The sequence below is a fragment of the Sarcophilus harrisii genome, chromosome X, assembly GCF_902635505.1.
Source record: "Sarcophilus harrisii chromosome X, mSarHar1.11, whole genome shotgun sequence".
NCBI classification, from domain to species: domain Eukaryota; kingdom Metazoa; phylum Chordata; class Mammalia; order Dasyuromorphia; family Dasyuridae; genus Sarcophilus; species Sarcophilus harrisii.
The window spans coordinates 80,198,260-80,218,083 of NC_045432.1; the positions used below are offsets into that span (position 1 = coordinate 80,198,260).

The 19,824-nt window shown below is 45.2% G+C and overlaps 1 protein-coding gene across 1 annotated transcript in view; it reads left to right on the forward strand.

The window, feature by feature from the left end:
* The window catches only part of TEX11 (testis expressed 11), a 75,205-nt gene that overhangs the window by 2,907 nt on the left and 52,474 nt on the right, over positions 1 to 19,824 (forward strand). Inside the window, exon 2 of the mRNA XM_031944978.1 lies at positions 4,879 to 4,974. Within this exon, the coding sequence (XP_031800838.1) occupies positions 4,879 to 4,974 (96 nt within the window). The remainder of the gene's footprint in view (positions 1 to 4,878; positions 4,975 to 19,824) is intronic.

Here is a 19,824-nt window from a genome sequence, read left to right on the forward strand (position 1 = left end):
TGTATATGATAATATAAAAATCCAGGAGGAAATAATAAAAAGGAAATTTCCTTTCAGAGTACCTACAATATGAATAAGCTACATTGGGAATCAATCTACCAAGTCATATTAAATCAAGACTTGGATAAATACAGATATAAACCATATAAAATATAAATAAAATAAAGTGATGCATGTTTAACCTGTATTGAATTATTCCTCTTGAGGAGGGAGAAAGGGAGAGGAGAGGAAGAAAAATTTGAAATACAAGATTTTACAAAGGTGAATGTTGAAAATTATTTTGACATGTATTTGGAAAAATAAAATACTATTAAAATTATTTTTAAAAAGTCTTCCTGTGGCTGGGCTGGGATTAGTTGTTGAAAAGGAAGATGAGATTGGGGCTCTGGTTCACTCTTCTTCCCACAATAGATTTCTCCTGAGGGCTTCAAATGATTTTTTTTTTTCCTTCTCCATTCTGCCAGACACTTGAATCTCTCAGGCCTAAACTGCCTTGGTGTTTTATAAAGTATTAATAGGATGAGAGTTTACTCAGCCAATCCAAACACATTTCCTGTCACTCTTTTTGGTCTAGGACATTTTCTTTATGGTAGCCTAAAGAAGGGGTTCTTGGTGTGTGTGTGTGTGTGTGTGTGTGTGTCCCCTCGAAGGCTTTCTAGTGAAGCATATAGACACCTCTTCAGAATCAGCTTTTTTTGTACATAAAATATAAAAGGTTTACAAAAGGAATAATGATATTGAAACACTATGTATATGTTAATAAATATGCAATATCAATATGCACACATATGTTTCTGATTCAGTAGAGATGTAATTTCTTCTCATTAAGTTAATAGGCCTTCACATTTTGACACAACATTTTTGTCACTTGCTTGAAATGGGGGTGGGATTCTGGGACTGATTTACTCAGTAGCTTCCTGCCCTTAGAAAAAGGCTGATAGACCACACAGCCAAAAGAATTCTTTATAGAACTAGATAGCGCCACAGCAATTTTCAGGTTTGAAGACCAAAAGGTCTAGAATTTCAAGTGGAATAATTAGAAAAGTCAGAATTAAGGGGGCCTTGAACTGCCAGACCTCAAATAATACCATGAAGCAATAAAACAAACAAACTCTGTCATATGAGATTTAAAAAAAAAAAAAAAGATTGATTATTTGAACAGATTAAGTAAATAGATCTCAGAAGCAATGGAACATAGTCCTCTGGTGTTAAATAAACCTGAGGATGGGGCAGCTGGGGGGCCTAATAGAGCACCAACCCCCAGCTCTGGAGGAACTGAGTTCAAATCTAACTTCAAACACTAGCTATGTGACCCTGGGCGAGTTGCTTAATCTTGATTGCCTCCAAAAAAAAAAAAAAAAAAAAAAAGCTCGAGGACAGACCAATTAATGGATTGACTCTTTATTCCACAAAATTGTATGGGACAACTGGGAATTAGGATCCTGTTCAAATTAGGGTTAGATCTTAATAGATCTTACATCATATACCACAATAAGTTCCAAATGAATATGTGAAAAGGATCAGAGAAATCTTTCACAATTAGAGAAAGAATTCTTAACAAGGGATAGAGGTAATTATAGGAGATAAAATGGACAATGTCAATTACATAAGATTGAAAGACTTTTGCACAATCGATGTAGTTAGAGAAAACAGTAAACTAAGGGGCGATACAGGTGTGTGTGTGTGTGTGTGTGTGTGTGTGTGTGTGTGTAGTGATGTTTGAAGCAAATACCTTTAACAGTACGATAGCCAAGATCTATAGGGAATTGATACAAAATGGGTACCAAGAGTAAAAGGATAGGAAGAGTTTTCAAATGAAGCTTTGAAATGTATGATGTCAACAGTATGGAAGAATGTTCCAAATCCCTGATAAAAAGAGAAATGCAGATTGAAACAACTCTTAAGGTTTCATTTTTTTATCCTTCAGTTCCTCAAATGGAATGGCCATTCACCTGAAAATCTTGGCTCAGTTCTTGACTCCCTGGAGTTCTCCACTTTGTCCTTGTGTGATTCCTTTACCTTCACTCCTCCTTTTCAGCTTCTTTTTATGTATTGTCTTCCCCTTTAGACTGTATGTTTCTTGAAGACAGGGATTGTTCTTGTTTTTGCTTGTATTCTATTAAGTGCCTACTATATCTAGGTACTGTGCTACTAAGCTCAAAGAATACAAAAAGAGGCAAAAGATGTTTCTGTCCTCAAAGGGTTTATAATCTAATGGAGGAGACAACATGCAAACAAATACATACACACACACACATATACATACGCACCTGTATAAAGCAAACTATGTAGATGGGATTCATGGGCATAGAATGAAGACACTGAGAGTAAGAGGGATGGGAAAAGCTTCTTGTAGAAAGTAGGGTTTTAGCTAGGACTTAAAGAACATCAAGAGAAGTCAAAGCAGAGAAAGGAGAGCATTCCAGGTCTGGAGAAGTCGGAGCCAGAGTGGAGAGATTATAGCATCTCGTAGCCTTATTTGTGGAATGGCCAGTGTCACCGAATGGAAGAATAAAAGGCAGGGAGGAGGGGGCTGGTTCCAAAGGACTCTGAATGCCAAGCAGAGCGTTTTGTATTTGCTCCTGAAGGTGACATAAAGTCACTGGCATTGATTGAGTGGGATGTGACATGATCCAGATCTGTGCTTTATGAAAATCATTTTCCTGGCTGAATGGAAGATTGCAGTGAGGAGAGACTTAAGGCACAAAGATCACCCCAGCAGGCTATGGTAATCGTCCAGCCATGAGTTTCAAGATGAGAACCTGCACCCTAGGGGTTGGTAGTATCTGAGAAGGGGCATATTCAAGAGATGTCATGAAGGTCAAAATGACAAGTTTCAGGCCTGTTATTGAACAAACCTGATCCTAGTCAGTGAAGCAAAATAAATTTCCCCATTGACCATGTCAAAGAACAAAAAAGTTTCATTCGGGGTCTCTCACTTGGAATCTTGCTCGTCTTAGGTAAGGAGAAGGGCCACGTCTTGGTCAACAACTAGGGGAAAAGGAGGATAGAGTGGAAGATGAAAAGAATGGGAGGAAGGAGGGACCCTGTGTAGAGTGATTTTAATTTTCCTCAGGAAAGTAAGGGGCAAAGCCCTCAGCTGAGATAGATGTGGGGAGGGGACATAAAAAGAGAAAAGATGATTTGGAACAATTTCTGTGGGGAAGGAGAATCATAAATATAGGTAAAACGTTGGGGAGGATGCAACTTGCAAGCTCAAAGTAAAAGAAGTTTCCCGTACCCCCCAAAAACAATGTGTGTTCTTCAGCCTGCCAGGTACATCTTGGAACTGCAGAATACATAGTTTGTGTTTACATCCCCAGCATTCAGCATAGTGGTATGGTGAACAGAGAGGGCTGGTCTGGAGTTGGGAAGACCAGAATACAAATGCAGCCTTAGACACTTCCTAGATGTGTCAGCAGCAAGTCACTTTACTTGTGTCTGTTTCAGTTTTCTCAGCTGTCAAATATAAAGCACCCCTACCTCCCCGGATTGTTGTGAAGACCAAATGAGATATTTGTAAAACACTTGGCATGATGACTGGTACATAGTAGGCATCCTATAAATGCTTGGGTTTTTTTCATCTTCCTTTCCTTCTCTAGCCTGTCTCCCTCAGGTTCTTCATCTGTAAAATCAGAATAATAATAGCAATTACTTCCCAAGGTTTTAGTGAGGATAAAGGAAGATATTTATAATGTTTTAAAAACCTTAAAAGTTCTATATGTATTTATTATCATTATCATTATTCCCTATAGTTCTATATAAGTTTATGATTATCATCATGATTATTACTCCCTATAGTTCTATATAAATGCTTATTATTATTACTACTACTACTACTACTCTACACTTTTTCCTGTGAGGAGGATGTATTAGAAAAGATCTTTGTTCTCCCATGTTTCTTTTTATTCCTCTTTGACCCTGCAAACAGATTTCTTTTCTACAAACACAAGTTAAATAATTGCGTAAAAAAGCATATAGAATGCTTTAATACTAAAAGAAGTTACCGTAACTTTACTGTGTAAAGGGGAGAGATACACCTTTATGGGGATGTCTTGGACATTGAGTTTTACCAGACTCTGCTATGGGAATCACAGACTTGACCATATGTAGGTTTGATAGGCTTAGTGTCTTTTAATTCTGTGTAGAACTGGTGCCAGAATTGTCAATCCATAGAATAAGCCTTTATGGATGGTATTCAAAGAAAGAAAAGAATAGGATTTTCAGAAAAGTCCCGCCCCCATCTGACTGAAGTCATTTCTCCAGTCTTTCTCATTGTATCTGCTTAGGCAGATATCCTAGGCAGCAGGACTGCCCTGCTGGTGTGGTTCTAGCTTTAGTAAGGTGTCTTTTGTTAGCACCTTACAAAGTAGCTTGCTAACATCCGTCAACTCCTGGGGAGGGGGAGGCACTTGTCTTTTTTCTTTTTTTGTCTTAGAATGGATAGGTTCAAAGCAACGCCAGACATGGTATTACTCTATAAGAGAGAGTAAAATGACTCTTGATCATTATGCTTTAGTTTTCTGAAGTATGAAGTGAAGAGGCCAATTGTCTCCTAGAAAGTCCTTGAATGTCTGTGAGATATTATGAAAAATAATAACTGTCTAGGAGATTTGATATAAAGAAACCTGAAATGTAAAGTTCTTCTGGGTTCTCTTTTCCCCACAAAATAATGTCTTGCTTTTATTGTGGGGGCATGCTGATTGTAGTATCCCCCAGAAATGACATTTATGCTGGGATGTTGGCGGCCTTTAATGATGTCCTCTTTTCTACTGATTTCTCTGGGTTAGGAAAAACTCCTGTTATTGTTTAAGTGCTTGCTAGCTTGTTTTATTTTGATGCCATTGTCCCTTAACTTTGTGTATGTTTTTGTTTTAGTCTCGAGTTCTTCGACTGCTCGCTAACATTTACCTAGACTGGGACTGGGAACAGTGTCAAGACAAGGCTCTCGAAACCATCAACCTGGCTAATGAGGTAACAAGGTTTTGTGATTATTTTCTCTTAAGATGCATACTTTGAATAGTAGTTTAAGCTTTAAAACTTTGGTTCATATCTTTGAAATCCAATACATATACATTCATCATGGTTTTTTTTTTAAGAAACACATCACATCCCCTATAATAACATAATGACAACCGTGTGGCAAATTCAAGTGTGGGCTTTTACAAGGTGCCTTTTCTGGTATTTCCACTGATGGGAATGCTCCCTCACTGCCCCCAAAATAATGACTTTGTATTTATTTGGTATGTGCACATACATCTGTTTACTTGTCTGGTCCCCCTCTCCCCCAGTGGAATGGCAGCTCCTTGGGACTTAGCAATGTTCCCTTTTCTAGCTATGGAATCCTGGTGCTTAGCCCAGGATTCTAGAAGGCACCTGAAAAAATGCTTGTTGACTGAAATCAACTATCCCGATGATGCTTATCTCAGAATATGAATCACAAAGCATTAAAGTATGTACAAGTTGGCTGATTCTCAGCTATGGGAATACAAATGCAAAATGCCACAGTCCTTGCCTTCATGGAGCTCACATTTGAATGGAGAATTTCTTGTAGATAGAATAGCGGTGGCCTGGGAAGTCCCCAAGATGGTGAGTTGATTCCTAGAACAGCCCACTGACGTGCTCTAACCAGAAGTAATGGTAGTATTTTTGATTTACTTATGGTGTCCAGAGAAGAAGGTCGGAGGGGTTGGGGGAAAGGACGTGCAAGTCAAAGCAGGGTGTAGGTGGCCAGGTGGCAGCTGAGTAAGGATGTGAAGAATAGTTTGGTCTGAGATTCCCTAGATATGGTGAGTGTCTCTTAAGGCATTACGCCTCTGAAGACATTAAACAAGATAACTCAGTTCTAGGACAGGACTTCCAAAGTTGAGTATATTAATTTCTAGGAGCTGGGGACATAATTTCTGGAAGTGTTGTTCAGAAGGTGTTGTTCTGGGTAGGAAAGAAACAATCTCTTCTACTTTGGCTTAGCTTTAACTGTTAGAAAGATTTCCCCTTTTATCCAAATAAAAATCCGATTCTCTCCAGTTTTACCATCCATGGTTTCTAGTTCTGCTGAATCTAACAACCCTCCTGTGATACAGCAGCTCTTCAACCAAGACTGGAATGGCCCCGTCCTCCAGGGTAGGGGTTCTTGGCATTTTTTGTGTCTTGGTTCCCTTGGGTACTACTCTCAGAATCATATTCATCATTATTGAAGGAAATGGTCAATTTCATTTTGAGATTAGTGAAAATAAAGATGGATTTTTCTTAGATCTCTGAGTAAGTGAAAGGCTCTAGGCCCTTCACTATTCTGTCTGTGACAAAGACATCTGATTTGGAGGTGGACCTCTGTGTCCAGAGAAAAATGTTCTTCTCTGGCTGTTGGCTTTCAAAGCACTTGTAGCAATAGAAGCAAGGGTCTCCCTAACTTTGACCCTTAAATGGCTCAGAGTCCGTGACTTATAACAGGGCAGAGACTGGGTACAAGGAGTAAGAAGGGAACTGAGAGGGAAAAATTGGGAGCCTTAAATCAGAGGGGATTGGAGGAATGCTGTGTCCTGGGAGAGAGAATCTAAGATGGATTTTACTCTTTTGCTGCTGATTGTACCAGGGAAGGGGCAGAAAGGAAAGGGAAAGGAAGTAAGTGGCAGAAACAAAGTGGAATTCTTTTATTTCCTCTTCACTTCCTCTCTCCCTCTGTTTCTCTTCCCTGTTGTTGCTGCTGCCGTTAGCAGGATCAGTATCCCTGGAATGGCTGAAGCAGTGTAAGGGTGGGGATTGTTCTCCCATATTTGACAGCCAGCCGTGCTACATTCTGTTCAGAAGGAAGTGGAAAGAGGCTGGAGGTGGGACCCAGTATCAGTCAGTTAATGGGTTGGGATGGCTACTTGTGCTTGCCCTTGCTCCTGCTTTCCTTGGGAAGGGAAGGGAGCAGGAAGTTACCATGACCTGTGGCAGTGACCTGCCTCTCTTCCTCATCTCCCTTTTTGTTGCTAATGGCACCCCTGAGAAGGCTGCTGTTGTTTCTCCCCTTCCCTTCCCTCCCCTCCCCTGCTGCTGCTGCTGCTGCTACTGCAGCAGCAGCAGCAGCAGCAGCAGCAGCATCCGCTGCCACCATGAGGCTGCCAGCGCTTGGTCCTGCCTGCCTAGCGCTGCACTAGTTAGTGTTGGAAGAAACCTTTGTCTTTCCCCTAGCATCCTTCCCCTTGCTTCCACTGACCCCTACTGGCAGAGGAGAGGAGGGAAGGGGGTAGGGCTGCAAAGGGTTCTTTTTTTTCCACCTTCCTCCATCTTGTTGATGGTGTTTGAGAGGGAGGAGGAGTCTAGGAGGCGGTGAAAATGGTGCCTAGGAGGATGGGACTTTGCTCCTTTCCTTCCTTTCAGGGACTGGTGCTAGAACTTCCAGAAGAGGAGGAAGGCTCGCTAAGGCGTATTCCCTTCTTCTTGCTGGTATTGTCATGGAGTACCCAGCAGTATTGAGTACTGATTAACGAGCTGGGAGGTACCCAGGACCCATGGCTCTCTCACCTTTGTTTCCCCCCAATCTACCCCTTCCCTTTGCTGCTGCTGCTGCTGCTGAATCTGAGGGGGAGCCTGTGCGGAGCGGAGGGCTGCTGCCCTGGCTGCCTTGCCTTCCTGATAATCTCACAGATTCGTGCTAGGATCCGACGCAGCTAGTTAAAACTTAGGAAGGAGAAGAGAGACAAAAAAGCCTAGCCACCATCTCTCCTCCTTTCCTACTTCCTTGCAGCCCGATTCACTAGGGAAGGGCTAGAAAGAAAGAGGGGTTGGGGGGGGGGTCACCCGACAGTCAAGTGCACAGAGGCGGGAAAGGGCACCAGGCACCGACCACTCCAGAAAAAAAGGGGGTGAGGGGCTGAGGGGGCTGAGGGGGCTGGGCTATACCCGCAGCATGGCGCAGAGGGAGGAGCCTGGGGGTGGCGCCATGGAGCCCAGTGACTCATGTAGAACATGCTAGAAAGGGGGGAAGAAGCGGAGGCGGGGCCCAGGACGTTCGAGACAGGCTATGCGTAGAGGGAGGAGTCCTAGAAGGAGGGCTGGACTGGCGATTGGGAGATAGGAACCCTTCTGCCTCTTCTCCCTTGTGATTGATGTTAGAACATGCTAGACTTAGAGAAGATGATAAGGGGGACCCTCCCCCCCCCCCACTGCTCTATTTTCCACCCCCTCACAGAGGGAGGAGTTTGGGGGGAGCCTTCCTCTTCTCCCTTCCTCCATTTAGGTCATTTAGTAATGAGAGAACATACTAGAAAAGGGGGAAGAAGGACTAATATGAGGAACGAAAAGGGGATTGAGGAGTTAGGGGTAAGGCTTACCACACTCTCTCTCCCTGCTGCTGATCTGGAGAAGTGATGAGCCTGTGCAGAATGTCTAAAGCTTCTCCTAGTCTTCCCCTTCCCCTTTGCTGCTGCAGGGAGCGAGGCAGGGGACAGTTCCCACTCTTCTCCCTTCCTCATCCCCTACACCCCCACGCCTGCCCCTTATCCCTGATTATTAGTGGGAGAAAACAGTACAGAAAAAGGAGTGAGGGATCAGGGGCTGGCAAATAGGCTGGGACGCTGGCGTTTGGCTTCTTTGGCACTTTTCTTTCTTGGAGGTGCTGAACTACAAGGTGGGATTTCACCTCCTTCCTTTTCCTATTTCTGGGCCCAGTCTGAGTGATTCTGGCAGGTCCTTTTTCTGCCTTTCTCTTCTTTGCCCCAGGAGCCCTGGCAAAGGAGGGTCACTGACATATTGAGGAGGGTGTATGGGGTCTCTCTCCCCTCCTCCTTATTTCCTTGAATAGTCAGGAGGATACTGAGAGTGCACCGGATTGGGGCAAGAAAGCTGGTTTTACTTCCTGCTTTCCCCTTAGCTGATTCTCAAGACCTTTGACGAAACACCCCCCTTTCTTAATAGTTTGTTAAATCTCCGAAATGAAAAGAACGGATTGATTAATCTCTAAGGTGCCTTCTGGCTCTGCTGGTCTATAACCATTGTACACAGGACTGACCAGCAAAATGACTAGATTATACTACCGCTCCCTCTGGCTGCTGTGCTGGTGCTAAGGAGTGGATTCTGGAAAGAGCTTGAGAGGAGGAGTAGCCTCTTTTCTCTTTCCTTCTCCTCCCTGTGACCACTGACTAATATTAATATAGGTTCCAATAGCAGAAAAAGGGGGCCAGCTTGAAGTTGTGAGTGAGGCGAAATTGGTAGTCAAGTTTCCCTCCCCTTTTAGTTCCTCCTGTGGTGATGCTAAGAGATATGAGAAAATGGCTTTGGAGCTGGGCTGGTTTCTCCTTCTCTTTTCTTTTTGCTACTACCAGTATGTAGCACAGAGACCCATTTGTGGGGTTCTGGTACTAACAGGTTGTGTCTTGTCTTTCCCCTAAGAGTGTTCCCTTTGGAAACAATGAGTATCAATAGGAATAAGCTGGAATAGGGTGAAATGTTAGGAGAAAGAACCCAAGACAAGTGAGATTAACTTTTTCTTGCTCCTTTTGTTGCTAATTTGTGACCTACTCAAGAAAACAGTTGGAAGAGATTAAGTTGTCCCCTCAGTCTCTGGGTTCTGGAGGTAAGACAGGCTCTTTCCACTACACCAAGGATTCCCAGCCTGGGCTTGGCCATCTCATGGAGCTAGAGAAGCCTGCAAGGAGGCGATTGGATTTTGAGCAAACACTGTTCTCTAGAAACTAGTACCCCTATTTCTGATGTGCATATGCATAGGAAAGTGGAGAATTCAGTTCCTTTCATATTCAGTGGAGGATGGGAAAAGGTTGGTTAGGCAGCCTGCTGCAGCCAGATGCCTCTTGGCACTGAGAGAAGTGAAGGAGAGAGGGAGGGTCTCCAGAAGTGATTGGGGAGGAGGCTGAACCGCTGAAGATGGTGGGGGTAGGCTAGGGCTAGCAATTTGTCCATACTCATCTTTCCCCATCTACAGCAAGATTCTTTGCTGAAATGTCCTTTGTAATCCAAGGTATTTTAGGCACTTAAAGGCATTTTTCTGAGAAGACTGCCAAAGGGCCCCGAGACACAAAGGGTGAAGAATTTCTGGCCTAGAAAATATTCTGTCCCGTCTAATGTGACCTGCTTCTCCTTTTCTCCCTCCCTTAATATAGATCTTCCTCAAGGGGCTGAGATTGACCGAGCGTTTTTGTCTTTATATATTTGCTTTCCTGAGAAATGCCGCTCGGTGCCTTCCCTTCCACCACCTCCATACATATTCCTCCCAAAGCTGCCTCTCACACCTCCATACCCGAGTTTCCCGTGGACAGAGAGCCCGAGGTGGGCAGGGTGAGCCACTCCTGCTTTGGCATGGGGTATGAGTTGGAGAGAGACCCGATTCCAAGGCCAGTGCTCCAGGCAGCACTATGCCGTGGGCATCTATTACTCAACATCCTCTTCCATGCTATGGCACATCAGCTGGCTTCCCAAACCCTCTTTGAAACTTGGACCTCTGTCCATTTGGCAATAGTATTCCCATTCTCCATCTATCCTCTTTTTAACCAGTGGTTCTCTTTAGCTGCTTTTCCATGTCATGTCCAACAAGGTCTAACAAGGAAATGTTGGCAATTGGGCCTTCTGGCTCCTCTTGTGTTCCTGCTACCGAGCCCCAAGGCCTGGCACCCGTGACTGTGTTCCTGAAGCTCTGGGAATGCTTCCTGTCCTACTCACTTTTTGAACCCACCCTTCACACTATAGGGAGACAGAGCTTCGGACTGAGATAGACTTAGGGCATTTTAAAAAGACTTTTTGGCGGTTATTTTGAATTCAATTTCATTTTATTATGGCATTTCTTTCTTAAAAAAAAATCTTCTATGGTTTCCTATTGATCAGCATTCAGTGCATTCAAAGCCCTTCCGTGTGGAACAGTTCTACCTTTCCAGCCTTCTCTTCTAGTACTGTCTTCCCTAGGAGCTATGCCGTAGCCTAAACGGATTGCCCTTTTCCAAGGCCACCTCGGTCTGGTGCCTTTGCTCGTGCTTTTCCGTAATTCTTAGGTTGTTTCCCTAGGACTGCATTGCTTATTGAATTCCTATCCATCCTTTAAAGCCCAAATCAAAGGCTACTTCTTTCAGGAAAACCTTCCTCCTTGCCTGAACGAACAGAGAAGTTGGATTATAAACTTCACTTCGTCTTTGAAATGGAGATAACACAACGGTTAGAGAGAATGCCAGCTCTGGAGCTAGGAAGTTGTTTTGTTGTTCAGTTGTTTCAATCATGTCTGACTCTTCATGACCCTGTTGGGGGGGGGGGGAGGTCTTCGCAAAGATACTGGGGTGGTTGGCCATTTCTGTTTCCAGCTCATTTTTACAGATGAGGAAACGGAGGCAAACAGGGTGAAGTGACTTGCCTCAAGGTCACACCACTGTTAAGTGTCTGAGGCCAGATTTGAATTCAGGAAGGAGGCCTAGATTTCTAGCCACTACAGTAATACCTAGATGGCTCCGAGTCAGAAAAAGTTCAGGTGTAGTCTCAGACATTTACTAGCTGTGTGACTCTGGCCAGTCACTTCCCCTCTGGCTGCCTCAGTTTCCTTCTGTGTAAAATAGGAATCATAATAGCACCTCCCTCCCAGGATTCCTGTGAGATCACATAGTGCATGCTGGAGAAATGCTAGCTATCATAATTATTGTTTTCCCCTTGCTGCTGCTGGAGGATTGGGAACATCCTCATTCTGTTTTGCTTTGGCAAGATGCTTTTCCCCTCCTCTTCTTTCTTTTCCCCTTAAGCCTGTCTATCTTTCTGTAGCTGCCACTGCTTCTTTGCTAGGCCTGGGATAGGAGAAAGGTCCTTGGGGAACCTCAAAGGGTGGGTCGCAGGCTAGCTTTTCCTATCCCTTTGCTGCTAATGTCTACTGGTAGAAATACCAGAAGAGGCCAGGGAGTGATGGGGTAGGGCCTACATTTCTCTTCCTTCCTTTTTGTTGGCATAGGAGAGGGGTGACCATAGCAGGTTTTTTCTTTTCTACCTTTTATTTCTTGTCTTCCCCTTTACTCCCCCGACCCAGTCATCAGGAAAACATGGTGCTTACTGGAAAACTTCTGTTCTGGCTCCTTCACTATAGCCTAGAAAGAACCTAGGCCGAGGTGTTATAAATCTGAGCCTTCTCTGTCCAATGGGGGGGGAGGGGGGAATGTATGACCTAGGTGGCCTCTCAAATGGCTTCCTGTTTTTCTGGGATTCTCACTTTGGAAGAGACTGCTGAAGGCCCTGTATAGCAAAGGCAGCTGCAGCTGGTTGCCGATTGGTCTCTGCTTGCATCCCTACAGCCAATGGCTGATGGAAAAACATGCTGGCAAGGTGAAGGGGCAGGAGGCGGGACAGGAAGTTGGGTGAGAGACATGTCTAGCTATAGGGCCTTCAGTCTGGTTTCAGAGAGGCCACGTGTGGTATAGCTGCCTTTTTTTTTTTTTCCTGTACTTGCAGGCACTAGGTTTGGGAGGCCCAGGCTGGGAGAGCAGAGGAAGCCCTGACTGAAGGGAGAGCAGTTCAGATTTAGATCTTTCCTTGCTCTGACCTTCCTATGAAAGAGCCTGGGGGTGGGGTAGGGTTAACCCTTTTTCCACCAATTGATAAAATCATGGAAATACTTAGAGAGGGCAGGGCAGGAAGGAAGGAGCCTGGCGAGTTTTCTCTAATTTGTAGTTAAAGGTTTCTCTTTTCTTCTTCTCCCTCCTCTTCCCCTTTGCTGCTGTTGCTGCTAGGAAGGAGAAAGAACCCTAGAATGGGCAATAAAAGAAGGGGATCGGACATTTTCTCTGGTCTGTGGCAGCTTCTTTGATGCTCCTGAGCCAGCTGCTTAAGAGAGAGGAAATTTGGAGCTCAGTCATAGTGGATTTCCTTTTTCTGAGCATGGAACCAGTGCTGCTGCTGGCCTTGAAGACATAGAATCAGGAAATGATGATGGTGGGGCCTCATTTCTCTTAGAATCAGACTAAGGACCATGGAAACAGGAGAGGAGGCTCGGCGGCCTTGTGGTCCCGATTCTGAGCCTGCTGCCTGTGGTAGGGGAGGTGACTGCTGAGGGGCCTAGAGAATGAAAATGTTCTCTTTCAATCCCCCCAGGGTTTTACGGGACACGGGTGACAGATTAACAGAAGTGTCCAGGGCCAGCCATAATTCCTCTTCCTTTAGCTTCTGGCACTATTAAGCTCCTACACATAGGCAGTGTGGGGCTGTGCAAAGAATACAGAACTGGGCAGGGCAGCTGGAGCTCTGCTTTCTATTATCTCACAGACCACAGAGCTCAGGGTTCACTAAGACCACCTGGAGCTTTCCCTCACTTTGCCTCTGTTTCGGTGTCGCCCACCTATTGGATGGAAACAATAATGCCTTCCATTCAAGGGCCTCAGCAGGATCCCCTGTCCAGCCTTATCTTCTACATTCACTCATTCCCCAACCCTGAGCAACATTGTGTCACTGTGACTTTGTCTCCTGAAGAGCCAGTAGAGACTCTGTTTCTGAATTAAATTCTTCCTTTCACTGCTAAGGGAACAGCATGCCCCTCAGAGCCTGAAGTAGGCCATGGACTCGCGCCCCCAGATTCAGTACTGTTTCGCTTACCTTCTCTCCTTACTTTGGAGCACTAGGCCGGATCAGTGAGCTACTAAAGGCCCAAGTTGGATCTTGGGAGGGGGGTGGGGAAAGGAAGCTGGGGAGGTGGGAAGTGCATGGCTCTCATGCAAATTTTTTTTTTTTTTTTTTTTTAATCATTCTCTTAACCTTTACTAGGTTTTGTGGAAGAAGTAGCCTAGGGCTACTGGGTGGATAAGTAAGGAGAGCAACCTGAGGTCTCTCTTTTTGTTTACTTTCTCCTATTGCTCTTGGAAAGGATTTTCTTTTTTCAGTTTTTTTCAGGTTATGACATTGCCTTCTGGCTTGGATGCACTAGAATACCCATAATTTGTATTGTGGAGAATCTTGAGCGGTCAGGATCAGGGAAAGTATCCAATCCTTAGTCACATAACCCAGAAATGATTTGGTATTATGCCCCAGGAATATTGATTGTAATAGTCCCGATGTTCAGAAAGGTAATTGCTTCTGGTTTTAATCTTTTGAGAATTGTTCCTTGTCAGTTGATAGCTCCAGACCATCATCCTCCGGCCAATACATCATTTTCATTAGTCTATTCTCACGTTCTTCTTGTGTCCTTTTTGTGACAAGGCTGTCATCAGGGTCCAGTAAATATTTCCAGTTCTTGGCTCCAACCAATTTCTCCACTAGCCATGGTACGATGATGACCAGTGCTCTCAAGATGCCTTAGGGACATAGGCTCAGAATGGTAAAATCCAGCTGTACAAATGAAAAGTCTTTTCTTTGTCTTAGATGTAGAAATCTGCTACTATTCACTCTACGAGTCCAAGCCCCGCCTGCCTGGCAGACGATCCAAGGCCTCTTACTTTCATGGTATAACATACAGGTCCACTGCAGTTTTCTTGTTCAAAATCCAGTAGCCAATAGATAGCTGCAAAATAAGGTGGCTAGATTCTTTGATGCTCTCATTAACTAGCATTTGAGAGAGTTTCTGAGGTCTTATCAGTATAGAGTAATTAACCCGGATCTTTCTCTGATCAGGAAGTGGTGAGTTGGCTTCAGTGGGATGTACATCCTGTAGCTCAAGAATATTATATTACATTCAGATGCCCAAATTTTTTCAGTCGTTCCTTGTTTGTCTAAGAGACAGTCAAATGTTTGGTCCTTTCCCAAATGTGGCTGATTAAAATGCAATTGGGAGATATTTAACACAATAAATAAAAATAAAAAAGTGATACATTCCATTTAAAAACTCGGGCAATTGGTGAGTCGAGGATCCTTGATATACAGGTTAGTGGCCCCAGCTCCTAGTCGAGTCGGACAGCACTGATCCACTTTGATTCTGGTCCTTTTTTTTCTTTTTCCCTGTCTTTTTAGAATCAGGAAGTTTATTTTGCTTGTAACTATTCTCTCCTTGATATTATCTTTCTTTTTAACCTTCTTCCCCACTCCTTCCTCATCTCTGGTTTCCTCTCTGTTTGGTAAATTTCTACTCCAAACTCTCTCGTGCGTGTGTGTGTGTGTGTGTGTGTGTGTGTGTGTTCAGCCCACAGTTGTGTGTTTTTAGAGATGAGTGAGGTTCATCTGCTGTCTGCTCTCCCACCCTTCTTGTGCACTCTATTTATGGGAAACAACAAGTTCCTTTCTTTAGTGTATGCCTTTGACTTTCCCCTCTTAAAAACCCCAGAACAACACCAAGCCAGCCCCAAGACCTCAGGTTTTCATATTTAACTCTGGCCCCAACTTTGAGGGCATTAAGGTTCTGAAAAGATAAGCGCTTCTTCTCTCTTCATGAGCATCTTAACACTGCATCATCATACAGCTCCTTCCAGCTGCTCTAATGCACTTCCTTTCTGGTTTCTTTTGAATCTTATGTTTTCATTTCAAAGCTCCTCCTCGTATTTGGTCTTTCCTTCATTAAAGATCCACTTTCCCCCCTGTAGGATTATACTCACCTTTGCAAGGTAAGCTATCCTTGGATATAAACCTGTATTTTTTTGTCTTCTGGAATATATAGTGTTCCAAGACTCCTCCTTATATTAGAAGTTTCCAGGTCTTTTGTGACCCTGACTGTGGCTCTTTGTGTGACAGTGATGCTTCTGGTCCCACTGCCTGAAAACCAGCTATGTCACATTTCACAGCTCCTCCACTAGCCTGAAGGAAGCGCCACTGTGTCTTTGCCATTGGCTCAACTTTTCATCAGTTATATGTTCCTTCAGTTTTAGGGGATCCCTGTATCTCAGCTCCCTTTAACCACTTAATTATGTGGGGCCCATGCTGTGGGCGAACGAGTCCTCCTCTAATGGAAGTCACCAGAAAGAGGAACCGCACTTCCATCCTGCAGATTTAAAGGCACAACCAGTTCTGGGCAGGCGACCAGTGGAAAAAGCTGTTCCCAGCCATGTGGTGGTAAATGCCAACTGTCTTCTCCCAGAAGGAGGGCCTGGCAGCTCTCCCGTAGGGCCTCCATCTTAGGTGATCTGCACATGTGCAAAAGCCCTGTTAGACCTGTCACCGGAACAGCTTCTTTTCTGAAGGCTGGCAGTGCTTTCTCTTTGGCATGAGACCTTCGGCTGTTCCTAGGACTTCTCCTTTGGGATTTCTTTGAGGAAATGTTTGTAGATTGCTCGGTTTTACTTTGCCACCCGCCTCTGAGAAATCTGGGTGTTTTGTTTATGATTTCTTGAAATACAGTAACCAGATTTTGCTTTGGTTTTTTTTTCCCCCTTTAAATCATCGTTTTTAGGAATTCTTTTCCTTTGCTGCTGCTAGCACTGGGGAAAGAGGCTCATTAAGAGGAGCTTTTTCTAACCCCCTTTTTCCTTAATGTTTGTTTCCATTGATTAGGGTGTCCTTGGTGTCCACAAAAGAACACTGACATAGGGAGGCGGGAGATGTTCTAATTCTCTCTGGCCTTGAACTCCTTTGGAGTGCCTTTGTTTCCTTGTCTGCAGAATAAGGATGTTGGAGTAGTATCTTCTAAAGTCTCTTCTAGGTTTAAAAATGTAAAACTCAACAGTATCAGTTAATAAATATTTATTAAGTACTTATTATATATGTATATACATTTTTTATCAAGCCCTGTGCTAAGTAGCACAAAGGCTGGAACAGAATCTTTTGGGTTTGGAGAGGAACAAGATGCCAATGTTAAACTCTAACCCTTGTTTTGTTCAACTTTGTCACTTCCAAGATCTAATATGAAATCCTTTGTTTCCTAACTTGTCCTGCCTCCCTTTCCCATTTAGTCACACATTTGTGCCTTTCCTTCACCCAAGTACTCAACCATGACCCTGACCTCCTTCTGTTTCCTCACTCTGGACCTTTTGCTGTCTCCTAGAGCCTGGGATGCTTCTTGTCTCCTCATTTCTGCCTCCTGACTTCCTTGGCTGCCTTCAAGGCCCTGTAAAAAATGGCTTTTTCTCCCCCTGCTGGACGGGAAGCCTTTCCCAGACCCTCTTCTTTCTTTAACTGTCCACTCTTAATTTATTTCCAGTGTAGCCTGTATGTAGGTTGTTTGTAGGTAGTTGTTTCCATGTTGTCTTCCCCAGTAGACTGGGAATTCCTGGAAGGCAGGGATTCTTTGGGGCCTTTTGGAATATTCTTAGTGCTTAGCCCAGTGCCTGGCACACATTTGAACTGATAAAGTTGAGTCCTTCTGACTTCAGGCCTAGTGTATCACCAATGCAGTCTTACTGACTGACTGATCTTTTGGCCAAAGATAGGTAAATAGAGATAGGTACGGGAACAAGATTTCTGGGGAGCTCCCTCCTTTTTTCCTGCAAAGAGTTGGATGTGTGTGTGGGGGGGGGGGCGGTGATAATGGTAGTAGCTCTGTGTCAAAGTTAATATGACAGACTTTTCTTTCTTCTCTTCTCTCCTTCCCCCCACCCCCCATCCCCTATGCAGCAGAGAGCAGTAGTTGGGGACATACTGGGAGCAAAAGCAAATGGGGCTTATTTCTTCCTCTTTTCCACCCCAGGACCTAGCAGAAGGCCAGGCCTACCCCAAGCTGTCCATAAATGCTTGTTCACTGACTCATCACCACTCACTATTGATTATTAGAACATGTAAGAAGCAAGAAGTAAAGGGTGAATCCAAGGAAAAGACTCAGGAGTAGTGTTTTCTCCTTCCTTGCCTGTGGAGTGTGAGGCTGGAGCAGGGGGAGAATTTGAGATGGAGGCTGGAGATTTGAGTAGACTTCTCATCTGTCCTATCCCTGTGGGCCAAAGGAAGGGAAGAAGAGTGGGGGAAGGTGGAATTTCTTTATCCCCTCCCTTGGGTTTCATTCTTGTGGCCTCTGGGTAAAGGTGGAGTTTGGAGGGAGGAGTCTCTGAAGGCCAGCACAGCCTTCTGGACACAGGGCTGGCAGGAGAAGAGATGGTGGATGGTGGGGTTGGGTTTGAGATTTTTTCCCCCCCCCCTTCCCTTTCTCTCAGTAGCCCAGCTCTTCTTGCTGCTGTAGGGTCTAGGAGGAATTATTAGCTAGAAGTGCGAGAGGCCCTCCCCCCCAAACTTCCTTCCACCCCGTTGTTGAGGTTCAGGAGACCCCAAAAGCTTGGGGTCACAGACTGGTGTCAAGAGGTGTCTCAAAAGAATTTGCAGGCTTGAAGCCGTCTCCAGATCAGGGGCACAATTTGTGGTCATCGTAACGCCATTAAAGCGGGCTCAGTTCGAAAAGAATTTAGCAAAGAACCAGGAGCGAGAAGATTAATTTCTAGGACAAAGCTAGAGAGAGCAGAGCTTCCTCCTCCTTGTGTATTTGATGGCTTCGAGGTGGGTTTGAGGGGTGGTCTGTTCACCAGTGTTTCAAGAACTTGGTTTTCGCTGACCGGCAGATTATGTTTCTGACAGGCAGCAATGTTGGTAGGACTAGCGTGGACAGATAGATTGTTAGAACCATAGCACTCTAAGGTCAGGGGACCTTAGGATGACTGCTGTATTTCCCCTTCATCATCACTTCCCACGTCCTTGATCAGTGGAAAGAATCATGGGGGGGAGCCTCTCAGTCACTGTGTGAATTGGACCAATGGGCTTTTTTCCTAGGCCTAAGTCTCCTTATCCATAAAATGGGAGAGCTGGGCAAGCGTAGGAGCTTTTAACCTTGGGTCTCTGACTTTGTTTTACAAACTATTTTGAGAAGTGCCTTTCAGTAGAATTGGTTTCCTTTGTAATAGCGGGGACTTTGTTTGATGCATTGCAACAGATTACTCTGAGAAAGGGAGTATCTTCCCCGGCTGCCAGGGGCCCGGGACACAGCAAAAGGGGGAGAAATGCAAGGCTTGCTTTCTGGCCCTGTTCCCGCCTCTTGCTTCTGCTCCATGTTGGCTGCAGAGAGGGTGGGGGAGGAGCTGCTTTCTCTCATCCCCTCCTTTCTCCTTCCCTCCCTCCCTCCCTTTGCAGCTGTTGGCTAAAGCTAGAAAATGCTAGAATTGGAAGAGAAGGGGTGCGCCCCCAAGCCCGAGTGTGGGAGAGGTGTGGCTGGAGGCTTTTTCTTTTCCTTGCTGCCGAGATGGGGGGGGGGGGTTCTGGTCTCTAATCCTCCCTTTCCCAGCTCTGCTGCTGGCAGTTAAGGCGGGGGTAGGAAGAGGAGGAGGAAGAAGAAGGGGGGGGGAGCCCCTTAGCCAGACTGAGAGTATCTGGATGGGCTTTTCTGCATCCTCCACCTCCTTCTTTCCTTCCTTCCTTCCTCCCTCCCTCCCTTCCTTTCTCCCTTCCTTTCTCCAGTCAGTAACTAGTCAGAGAAGCTGCTAGAAGGGGGGTAAGAAGCTGAGAGGGGGCGGAACATGGCGGCCGCAGAGGTGTGGCTTCCTTGCCAGGCGTCCAAAGCCTGTCTCCCGTGGCTGGCTGCCGGGGCTCTGCAGGGGAGGAGTCTGGGCCGGGACTGGAGCTTATCAGCGAACAATAAACTAAGAAGCCACTGGCAGCACCTCGCCCCGGAGGCTGCGCCATGTTTCTGGCCCTTGTCGCTGTGTGACCTTGGGGCGCGTTACTTCCTCTCTCTGGACCTCAGTTTCCACATCTGTAAAGGGAAGACACCAGGCTAGCGATCACAATGGTTCCTTCAGGCTTTTCAGTGAGGCATAGATTAGAAAGACCCCCGGTTTCCCCTTTCTCCTTGCTGCTGCCATCTAGTGGCAAGGAGCCTGGGAGTAGACGCTGGAAAGGAGCGGGGGTTTCTCTCTTTCCCTTTAGGCCTTTGTCTTTCCTGGCCAGCCCGAGATGGGAGCCAGGCTTTGGTCTCCGCTCTTGGGCCAGTCTCCCCCCCCCCCCCTTCCCAAAAGCCCTTTCCAAAGCCGTTTCTAA